The 12,294-nt window shown below is 33.4% G+C and overlaps 2 protein-coding genes across 2 annotated transcripts; both read right to left on the minus strand.

Moving 5' to 3' along the window:
• Positions 1–7,409: 7,409 nt before the first annotated feature.
• On the minus strand, positions 7,410–8,147 carry LOC111621527. The gene is made up of 2 exons (XM_023363686.1): positions 7,858–8,147; positions 7,410–7,822 (listed from the first exon to the last, which is right to left on the minus strand). The coding sequence occupies exons 1-2, from the start codon at positions 8,027–8,029 to the stop codon at positions 7,410–7,412; spliced, it is 585 nt and encodes a 194-aa protein (XP_023219454.1). The 5' UTR covers positions 8,030–8,147.
• A 1,235-nt stretch (positions 8,148–9,382) lies between these two features.
• On the minus strand, positions 9,383–11,381 carry LOC111621528. The gene is made up of 2 exons (XM_023363687.1): positions 11,144–11,381; positions 9,383–9,972 (listed from the first exon to the last, which is right to left on the minus strand). Exon 2 carries the CDS (start codon positions 9,938–9,940, stop codon positions 9,383–9,385), a length of 558 nt encoding a protein of 185 aa, XP_023219455.1. The 5' UTR covers positions 9,941–9,972; positions 11,144–11,381.
• Between the last annotated feature and the right edge of the window lie 913 nt (positions 11,382–12,294).

A 12,294-nucleotide genomic window follows, 5' to 3' on the forward strand; every position in this document is an offset into this window, starting at 1 on the left:
CCATCTTGTTAACAACCTTTCGTGCTAAAAAGTCCATCTAAACAGTTAAAAGTAAAGCTGAAAGCTGTATTTACTTGTCTGACATTCGTTATTTTATATAATAAAATGTCGTATAATACTTTTATAGCATTGGCTAGTCTCTTCGGTATTTCGAAGGTAGGTTGTAGATAAAATTTGGCCTAAAGGCCTGAGTGTTTAACGTTATCTATCGTTATCTAAAGTAAAGAAAACCTTAAAAAAGTATCACTTTAATTTCAATTTTAAATGATTTAATTGAAGAAAAATATAAAGATGTGATTAATCGGAAGTTAGAAAATGTGGTATTTTCTTTACTAATTTATGTGCTCTTCTTTATAAAATGATAGGGATGTTGTTTGTCAATATGAAAAGGCAGAAAACATTCTACTTGTAACCGAAAATTATGCTTTTTAATGCAATTTTTAGCTTAATAAATAGTAAATTTTAACAAATGTCTCATAGAAAATACGAGATTTGTTTACTAATTTCTGTGCTCTTGGTGTAAAACGATACGGGTGTTTGTCAACCTAAAAAGGCACGAAATGTGTTATTTTAGACAAAAACAATATTTTCGCGACAATATTCAGCTTTATAAATTGCAATCTTTAAAATATTCCTAAGTGTAACTCTTGCGTGTAAGACTTATTAATAGAAAATTAATACATATTTAGTATTAAAATTAACACCGTCATCTCTTCACATATTTCCCATCTTTTAATGCTTAAATTAAATAAGATTTTTAAAAAGAAATTGTTTAAAACTGACATTTAAACATTATTTAATTTAATTATTTAAAAAAATTACGATTAATTTAATTTACATTTTTCTTAAATAAGAAAAAAAAACACACTCGAACGATACGATAGTTTTGTTTTTTTAGAGTGGTTTTCATCGAATTTAACGGAAGAGAAATGGATGTAGAAGTCCAGTACCCATCGACAGGTATAGAGGGTCGTGACAAACATTTACCAGATCCCTGGTTACAGTTCTTCTCCCACTCGGACCATCTGTTCGTCCACTTTGTCACTAAGACGACCTATGATTGTCATCCATATGAGACGTGATTTGCAAACACTAATCTCGGGTCATTTTCTGTAGAAAAGGGTTTTTTACGCTCGTTTCTAACAATAAATATCACACTTTACCATATGTTCCTACTTTGTTTAGCCATTAATAATCTAGAATGCAAATTAATGATGAGTTAACTTATCTGTAATGCTTCATGCAACAGCTTCGAAGTATCAAATTTTGTGGCATGATTAAGGTTATTTTTCACTATAAAGATTGATATTAACATATATAAGAGATAATATAAAAATATTTTATACATAAACGTTTAAAATATTTTTAAAAATTTTAATATTATGAAGCGAAATTTTACATTGAGTTCTCGACAAAACGAAAATTGTCAATTTAATTTAATTAAATTGCCTCGTTAATGGTCAAGAAATTTATCCTTTCCAAATTTAAAAGTTAGCGTTTTTGGTAATAAAAATATGTAAATAATGTTTAAATACATATGAAAAGTTTTTTGATTAACTTTAATTGAAAATAAGTAAAAATTACACTAATTTTAACCAATAATAGATTTTATTTCTCTTATTTTATTTATAAATCATGGGAAATGTTTTATAATTTAATAAATATGATAAATTAGCTTTATATTTATAATTTTTATAGTTATAACCATAAAAATCGTGTATTTTTTCATTAATACTCTACCTATTTACGCTAGAGAGTGACATATTTCTGATTACTTTTCTATAGTTTCTTCTTAGAATTTTACATGGTGAAGATGTAAAAATGATAAAATTTTAAAGATTTGAACTCTTTGTAATTTTATATTGCTAAATAATACAAATTTATTATCTTCGGAAATAATTGATTCATTTTAGTGATCCTTAGAGTCTGTTTAATTTGTAGGCCTACTCTTAATAAACCTCCATAAGTTAATGTATAGTACACTCTCTTGCTTCTTATTTATCTCTAAGAAAAAAGAACATATCTATTATTATTCTTTAAGAGAAATAATCAAAAAGATTTTTAATTAATTAATAATAAACATATAACACTCAAAATATAAACTTTACTTCATAAATTCTTATCCGTTTAAGAAAGAAACGAAAAACTAATCAAAAAATGCTTGAATTGAATAGGATCTTTAGAATTTTACTAGAAATCTTTCGTAGAATCTAATATTAAAATTAATATCTAAGAAGAAACTCTCTTTCAAGAATAAATTCTTAGAAAAGAATAATCAGAAATGTATCATTCTCCGACATGAATATGTGGAATATTGATGAAGAAGTACGTGGTTTTTATAGCTCTAACTCCAAATAAATTGAAAATATAAAGCTTATATATTGTATTTTCTAAACTCTAAGACAATTTAATGATTTTAAAATAAAACTAGACCTTAAACATGTTGCATTACTTTAATAATTCTATTTAGAATTAGCGCTAAAGATGAATCTGAATATAAAGGTAAGGCAGTCCTTATTTTTTCTGTTTTTTTCTTTATAAATCATTAGAAATGCTTTAGAAATTAGAAAAGAATGTAAAAAATTTTCGATTTTTTTCAATATTTATAAGTTTATAATTGTGAAAATCGTGCATTTCTTATTAATCTTCTATGTTTACAGGCTGGAGATTAGAGCTGATCTCGCTCCAAACTCATCATTCTTAAGAAGAAAAGAAAAGGGTCTTAATTCAATGCCATCTGGTGAGAATTTAGAGAGAATTCTTATAAATTTCACATCGATTATTTTACAATTATTATCAATAAAATACATTTACAATTCTTAATATTATCAAGTATAAATATTTTTATCTTTTACTCACATATTAAGGATATATATATATATTTTTTTGCACTAGAGGAGACTTTTTCCATAACTTTTCAGTTAATTTTAATTGAGTATAATTAAATAAAATGTATAATTGTCAGTTTGTTTTGGGTCATAATCGCGACCACTTTTGCTTGAATGACATTTTGTTAAGTTGCAGGCATATATATATAAGTTGGACGAAGGAGAAATTAATCTCTGTGACATTTTAATAACTAAAATAATCTAATTAAGAAAGAATCGGTGCAGAAATATCTTACAATTTGTTGACGTCAAACGTTTAGTGATTCAAAGCTCTAATAATCGTAATCTTAATCATTTGTTACAGAAAAACATTTAATCGGAAAAATCGGGAGAAAAGTGTGTTTGCATCCTTAGATAGAATGCGAGATTTTACGCATCAAACAATATCGGAAATTACTTTACATAATTCGTTACGTCTTGTTTTTCTTGTTTTTTTCTAAACTACCCATTAGCGATAGCGTTATCGGGCCTTCCATTCTAGACAAAGATCTCTTGGCTTAACAATAAGGGGCCATAAATACATGACTTCTATATAACGTTTTAGTAGAAACTCTACTGTTTTCGGCCCCTCCTTACCCTCTTGTGGTTCTACTAGCTTCGTTACTAGTTAAAGAAATGTTGCTTTATAACACTGCTTAACTTCTACTGTTTTCTTGACAGTCTAACTGCTCTTATAATCAAAAAAATAACGGTTCAATAAGCATAAATATGCCAAGAGCGCGGCAAATGATTGTCTGATTCTTCTGACTTCATAGGCCTACAGCTTAGTAAACTTACTTTATAACGGATTATGTCTATTCTTTAAATGAAGTCATTCACCGTCTATACGGTCCTATAATTACATTGTTAATATATCTAAAGTTTATTCTAAAGAAAAATTGCATTTAAATCAAGAAAATTAACGTAAAAAAGTTGTAAATCGGGTTTTATTTATAATACAATTGAAGAAATTATACTTTTCTAAGAGGTGTTGACTTCAATTTATTATAAATAAATGCTCTTATTGCTTAAAATATGATATTTGGAATCGTATATATATTTTTTTAATTTGATAATATTATTTCTATTATTAAATATTATTATTTAAAATCAAATTCCGTGTTGAATAAAGTTGAAAAATACTGAGTTAAAACTTGCTTTACTTAACTCAAACAGTCGTAAATAATGATAAATTTTAGAAATTCTAGTGCCTTTTCATATTTATCTTCTCCATTTATTTTCTTAATTATAAAGAAGAGTGACCTCCCAAGAAATAATTCTCGATATTTCCCAAGGTGTCTTCGGGCAAACTCGCACTGGGGACATCTCTTTCTAACGACCACCCATGATTACTTTATTGAAGTCATTATGTTCTCGGGCGCTCTACTTGACCCAATGCTCTCCCAGAAAACGAATGGTTGCGTCTCCTTAAAGGCTGTTTCTGTCGTCGACTTGTGGATTGCTTTCCTGTCAGTTGGCCATCTCTTCAATAGGATAATGTCTTTATAGCACTGTTGTTCTCTACATCTATGAAGCAAAGCGGCCCTACATGATTCCTACTATCTACTCTTGGTAATGAAGTAATTACACGTTGGAAGTCGGTAATAAAAAAAGCCTCTCTTAATGTTATCATATCTTTTTATCTTTCTTATTTTGACAGGATTTAATCGCTTTATTGTCTGGGAAAATGACAAAATGTATGTCTTTTTTCCCCTTTTTTTGAAAGAACAGCTTGCCAAAAGAGAAATTTTAATAGAGAAAACACCTATCTTACACGGAGTTAAGTCAGATTTTAATATTGGAATTTTTCAAGAAAATAATAAAATATTCTTCTAGCCTTGGTGAAGAATAGAGGGAAAAGGAAGAAGTTATTGTACGCGTTTCTGGAGGATTACCGTTATAATTTAACAATTTCCTACTTTATAATAAAGAAGATGCTAAAAAGACATTGATAAACGAGCCTAAATAAAGAGGTCAGATTAAAACTGACCATATAAGAATAGTGGATTTTGAGAAACGTCCTTGCTCTTTGTGAAGGGTCTTAGTGAAGCAGTCAACAACTATAATTCTACTTTGAGGAATAAGGCATTACTCCAACGCCACTCAACACTTTCACAGAGTGCAGAGAGATTGGCAATAGGAAAATACTGACTGACAGGCCGAGAGATATTTGTCAACTCGACTAGGTGACAAGCAGAATTGCCACTGGGTCTGATGGTTGTGCATTGAATAGAAAGTCGTTACTGATCTGACCACATCACGTAATACATCAGCACTGTCCTCAACCACACAAAGGTGCATCGACTGTGGGTCTTGCACCCGCACATCGTCATCACGTTCGGACCATCTGTGCCCCCACGTGATGAATGACCACAAGAACCGCTTAATATTCTCACAGTCGGCCAACCGGATAATTACCGTAACATTATAACTGCTATCTGTATTTAGTGATAAATACAGCGGTGACATTGTCAGAGAGAACACGTGTTATCTCTCTGCAGCCGCCTCTGTGTTTTTACACGCTTCGTCAATGACGTCAGCGCCTAGGCCGGGCGAAATGACGCAATCTGGATATAGAATGTTAAATTTTGTTAGCGAGTATAGAAAATAATTCCGAAAATGGTAAAAGTATTCGATGATGGACGAAGTAAGAAGCGAATAAAGAGAGCTGTCCGAGCACAAGAGAACCATCCATGTGACAAATGACTTAGTCAACAGAAAGAGAGGCTCCTATCAGGCCTCAATTTGATACAAGCAGTGTGAGATCGCAGGACAATGTCAACTGCCCTCATGATGTAGTAAGAATGGATGAACAGTTGTCCTGTCTGAAATGAGAGATGATAAACAAACAATCAAAGCTTCTGTCTAGTTATCCGTTCCAATGTTTTATTTTTTAAAATTTATAATAGGTCGGGCATGTTTTTCAATCAAACAAAATCTATATTCATCGACTTCTCTCCATTATAACTATAACAGATTAAAGTCACTCTATACCTGAATAAAGCCGACGCTGACCTTTTTCTCTTTTCAAGCTTATGACCTCGAGTTTACTGCTGAAAAAAGGAACACCGTGAGACTATTTGTATAATGCTTCTAATACCTAATACTGCATTTAAAGCCGAAAGCAGAGACTGTTTCCAAAGTAGAATGTTGCACACGGGACTGTTTAGCTTATCATAACCATTGTTGACTTTTTGAATGGTGTCTTTTTATAGTTTCTTTTCGATTTTTTTCTACCTTCCCCACAACTCTATTCAAACATAGGATTAAAAGCCAACAGGAAAGAGGGAAGTTAAGCAAAAGCTAACTGTGGATTTAAGCGTGATTATCTGCCTCCATGAAATATATGGACATGATCCCTGGGACTGAAGCTTTGTGAAGCGGATTAAGCTTAAGCGCATGAGGCGGTTAGGGAAAATAGGGAAGAAAACTGTAGGGTTATGATGGATGTTTGGCAACGCCTTAGTCTGGATAAGACTGCGTTGGAAGACACGATATGAATATGAAACGAAATGCCAAGCTCTGTTCGGCCATCACTCGATAGGATTTGTGTTGCTATTGTGCCAACTACTACACCCCTCGGCACAGCCAACAATTATATGGGTGGATGAATAACAAAGGTCGCGCTGCTACACTTGAACGGTCGGCCACAAGAAGTGAGTTACAAAGTGGCCAAACTCCCCTCGGCTGGAGGAAGGAACCGCCTCTCGCTTTTCCCCATCTGTCCCTACTTCGTTCCCGTGGCTGCTTGTTTTGGGTGGCGTACAGTCAATGGGATCCCGCGCTTTATTGTAACAGCTTAAGCTGTCGTTGTTACATAGCTGAGTTCACAATAGGCTTAGGTAGAGGAGTCAAGGCCCGCCACGGCCTTACAAACAGCTGCCTATATACAGGGGTGCCCTAATGTGACTGTGCTTGCATGCAATGGGGTGCATATAGACCCACCTGCAGATGTGTGAACTGTGTGAGATGTCTTTGATGGAGTGACTGTTAGGATGGGTCATGTTGAGATTGGATGAACTGTTTCACCCCTCCGACTTCACTGTTTCGTCTTCAGTTGTTAGTTGTGGTCTCTTTGTCGCCTTACAAGATAAAAGTTGCTTCTACACATAAGCATTTCTCCCAATTTCATGCTTTACTTACGTCACTTCCCTTTTCTGAAGAAAGACGCACATTTTGTTTATTTTCAATTACTCGAATTAAGTTTATATGATATTTAAATATACATTTTAAATTTTAAATTGAAAACTTCCAGCTACTTTTTGTAAGATGAAAATTTCTCAAGTTTTTACTGAGCCAATAGTACGCTACTGTATTTACAACTGAATGTGACATATTCATTTATAAAGGATTATATTAAAAATGTTCAGAATGGTATTCTGAACATCTCCGACTACAGTAAATTACGGTGAGAACCATAATTACAATTATTAACATCAAAATAGCATTAATATTGAATTATTCGTTAGAAAGTTATTTAGACGTAAAGAATAATTTTCATCGTTTCCTCCTAAAATTGTGCACAGGTGATATATCAGAACATCAGGGATTGAACGAAGTTATATCGCAAGGGGCACTTGTCCATCCAGGATTACACTTGCACAATTCACTGAAAGGATCGGCTTTTCCGTTTTGACAGTTTACATATGTGGGATAGTCGCTCGTCTTACTTAGAGACGTTCCCTTTTTACCCTCCTTAGACCACATAAAATCGTTTTCTGTTAATTCTCTGGTTAATTTGCGACAGGTATTACTCTCTGGAATGTAAACAATGTCTGGCAAATCTCCTTCTTCGTCTGGAAAGCATTCTGCGACTTTTTGGCACCGACGAGTTGTGCGGTTAAAAAAATTACGTTTTCCACTATACTTTATCAAACAAATAGCTGGCAAACAGTCGTTTAACGGATTTTCGTCAACGCTCGAACATTCTTTTAATTCTTCGTTGGCGAGGTAATCTGATAGTAGGGGAGGAACTGCTTGGTTTTTCTTCGGTATAGCAACGTGTCAAAATTAATAGTATACTCTATCTTATCTCTTTCGGAAGAAATTACAACCTGGCACGAGCCTTTCCTATCATGCAAGTATAAATTAGGATACATAAGTGTTAAATTCCTGGTATCTCCGTGTTTAAGTTCTCCCTTCTCTCCTCCAATCAATTGCATAGTTTCACAATCCGTTTCTTCTGCGGTTATTTTCTGGCAACAATGTTCTCCGTCCACTCTTAATTTCGTTATATCTTGTCCGATATTTGAGCAGTTATGTAAAAGGTTACGGTTTGGCCTCTTTTTTTTAAGGTCTATTAAACCGCTGTCTCTAATGATAAGAGAGAGTTTTGAGAGTTTCTGAAAATCCTGTAGGATTATCAATCGCATCAGTCCGTTTATTTCTTCATTTGACGTCTTTTAGATTTCCAAAATTAACGTTTAGATACTTTTGAAGTCGTTGAAAATTCTTCTGTACTTTCAAATTTCGTGTATGAACTAGGCCCAAACTCCGTAGTTGATTGCGTATAATTATTAACAAAATAATTTGTATCCGAAACGCAAAAAGTTCAATTTTTATTTTTAAAATTCATAACTTATAGCATTAAATAATAGCTTTAATAAACTTTAAAAATTATTCGCTATTTTAATTATTAAAANGATTTATAAAACTTTTTATCAATATTAATTTAATAAACAAATATAAAAAATTACAATTCGTCCATAAAGATTTTTCGTACCCTTTGCGGTGTTAAAACCTATTAATTTGGCGAAAGAATCTTCCAATTTACCTTCAAATAACGGTTTAGATTACGGTATATCATTAAATTTTTGTTTTAAAAAAAAGTTTTATATTCGCATAATCCCAAACAGGGAAAACATTGATCAATCGATTTTTATTCCCTTCTCGGTGATCGATACTCTTTGTAATTAGTCTCTCTGCAGATTAGAGACTTTTTGTATTATTCTAATTTTCGACTACTTAAAACAAACTAATCAAGCTGAAAAATCTAAGGTTTTCTTAAGATTTAAAGAAAAGAAAATAAATCCAAATATGGTCAAAAGAGAGTTATCAATGTACTCTGATAAAACTTTGCGGTTCGTGACTTAAATGATTGATCACGTTGTCACGGTTTTCCTCTTCTTATTACCATCTTTGGCATGTTTCTCTAAACCGTGCAATATTTAAATGCTTGAGGCCCGTTATCGATAAATTTTATTAAAATATTTGAAAAAAAGCCTTTAGGCATAATATTCGCAAATCTCTTATTCAACTTCAATATTTTAATAGTTTCTTTTTTTTTTTTTTTACTTTAAATTTCGAATTAAAGCCTCTAGTAATCTAATTTGCGATCAGTAGTGCTTTCATTTTGTACGCGTGTAAAGGAAGGTATAGAAAATAGAGTTAGTGAGGTTCTAGATGTACAAAAATCTTAAAAATTTACACTTTAAACTGTATATAATTCTTATATTTAATTATATATTTATAAGTTTTAAAACCGTAAATAAACCCGAGATTTATTTATTCGTGTGTTAAGATATATGTTGATTTTTTGAAAAATATAACTCACCATTTTCGGTGGTTTGACCAACTTCAGTTATCTTGCCTTCGTTTTGTACTCTGGGGGTGATGTCACAGGGTTTCTGCTCCGTTTGATATACCTCGTTGCTTCCTTCCGCTTCTACTTTCTTGACGTCTGGGACACAGTTATTATTTTGCATTCCCAGCATAGATGCCAAGTTAGCTTGCCTGATGTTTAATCTTTGGACGTCATTTTGATGTTTTTCTTTGTAAGATCTGTGTCTAGCTTGAACGTAGTCGAATGTCACGGGTGTCATAGCCATTTCGGCATTCTTCATCAAGTCTCTCGATGCTAAAACGTTGCGAGGAGTGGTGAGTGCTGCAGAATCCTGTAGACCGTGCTGTGGTAGTACGCAAGGATGTAATGGTAGAAATGGACCGGAGAAAAAGGGATAGGAATTCATTTGATTGTATAGAAGTGGGAGAGGGAAACAAGCCGAACCAGATAGGGAATTGTAGTAAGTCGACGGAGGAAGTTTCCCCTCTCCGGTGTAGTGTCCCGCTTCCATTTTATTAACTAATTATAGTTCGAACGAAAGATCTGAAAATGATAGAAAAAATAAGGCAATTTAATAAAATATCTGTCACAAACATGTTCCGAAGTAACAGAAAAGATTCGCAGCAGTTACTAAACTCAAGGTCGGTTCCAGGTTCAACTTATATACTAGGGAATGACCCCGAATCCCTCGGTGCTAATTTAGGAAATTGAAAAACCCTTTCCCTTTGTTTCGAAAGGTTTAAGTTCTAAAATTGTACAGAGAATATTCTTAAGTTAAAATAGTTTTAAAATTCAGTTTAGTTAAGAATGCAAATTCTCTCACGATACGCTCCCTCTTAGTAATGTTAGTAAAAAAATAAAATGAATAGTTACAAAATAGCTAATAATCAAGATATAAAAAAGAAAGAAAAACGGGATTTTAGATGAGAAATACTAGAAACTTTATAAAGAAAAAAAAAGAATAAACTTACCGGCAACATAAATAATTCAAAGTAGAAATTAAGCTAGCAAATTGCATGGAATAAAGCAAAACAATTTCGACGTGTAAGCAAGTAGCCTACTTATTTAAGAAGCTGCCACTGTCTCTGATGACGTCATTAGTGTGGCTGCACTTCCATTGGAGAAGATCTGGCTGTCCAGGTGGGGTGAATTGCATTCTCCCCGAGATACGGTACGAAGCTAATTTGTCCCTTAGTTGGACGAAATGTTTAGCGGCTTCCTTTAATGTGCATCGAACTAATCCAGCAGCGACTGTTAACTTCAACTCCACAGCAATAACGTCTATTGGATCGCCGAAACAGCCAGAGGCTTGTCTTACTTCATTTTGGATAGCATTTACGTCCTCCTTTACTTTTCGTGTTAAAGACGTCGACAGATATACGTGATTGAAACAGTAGTTTTTTGTATCAGATTCAACTAAGAAACTTTTCCAAACTATCCCGTAAGAGAATTAAACGTTTGTATTAGTAAATATAACTTTTGTAAACACGGAAAAACGGGGTTTGTTATTAAAATCGGTTCGATTCATCAAGTAAGTTAGGTTAGAAGTTGCAGCAAGTTTTCGTTCGCCTTTAGTCGTGTAATGATAATGCGGAAGTGATTTTTAATTTAGAGGTATATAAAGGAGTAAGACGACCTACGCAAAGCTACGAATTACCCAGCTATAAATCATTTACAAGCAAATGAACTTAGTATCACATATATCATTACCTACCTCTTTATCCAATGACTGACCAAGTTCGACTCGATATAACATTAATCGCGTCTCTTGGCTGGAGTCATTACACGACTACTATTAATGTTAACGATTTGCATGACATTAAAACACCACAGTTAACTCCAACATGCTCCTAAAGCACGATTGCTAAAGCGAGTAAGTGAAGACGGGTGCAAGTGGTGATGGCAGCGCCCTTGGCGGACGAAACAGCAACTAGGGCCGTGTCGGTGTCACCCAACACGTGCTCGTCGAGGGTCGCACTGAAAAGTGTAACCGTTAGATGACTGTGATTCCTTCTCTGGCTGCAGTCGTGCTTCACTCGTGCCACAGACAGCGACGACTCGACACAAACCAATAGGAAGTGGCAAAGCAAACTGCGCTTTCCAATAAAAATCCGATTGTTGCATTAGCTAACCCACTAAAGTCGCCCCCTTTTTGGCATCGGAATTGATGTCATTTGTCCTCGACGTCCCGACAACTCTTCACATCATTAACTCTTTTACGAAATTAGCTAGTGACATATTTTTTATTTTCTTCATATTTTCTTTCTCTTTCGCTCACTTTTTAAGTTAAAATTACGATCGTGTGATGAATGGAAATCGCAAAATTTCTCCATCTTCTATATAAATAATCCTCGTGAGAGTTGCTTACAGCGTTTATTCCCAGATCTGCTATTCAAATAATCCACGTGATTAATGCCGTTAAATTATCTGTCCTCCTTTAAACCCTCTTATTATTGGGTCAAGTGAGCTGTTTGGTTTCCTACAAGCTTTACTTTACGCCTCCCTGATGAAGTAAGTAAAGGTTTTATTCGGATAAAATTTCGTGATATCGATACTAGTTAAGATAAAGATATTAATCTGAACAGTTGAACCAAGGTTGAACCTAGAAAAGAATTAACAAAAATTATATCAAGCTAACTATAGTGGTTAAAAATGCCCCATTTTTAACAAAGTAATGTCTTAAAATTAAATTATCTTTAAATATCAATTATTGGCTTATTTATTTATATTTTCGCGGTACAAAAAACTAGAAAAATAACATTAAAAACGATCCACACGTGATGAGTAATTGAGAATCCATACGACTTAAAGCCGTTTGCATCGCTTTAAAAGAGGAGTGGGAAAGTTTAGAGCAGGTTTAGAGAT

This window comes from Centruroides sculpturatus, unplaced genomic scaffold (assembly GCF_000671375.1).
Source record: "Centruroides sculpturatus isolate CEXI.00-Female unplaced genomic scaffold, Cexi_2.0 scaffold272, whole genome shotgun sequence".
Classification (NCBI taxonomy): domain Eukaryota; kingdom Metazoa; phylum Arthropoda; class Arachnida; order Scorpiones; family Buthidae; genus Centruroides; species Centruroides sculpturatus.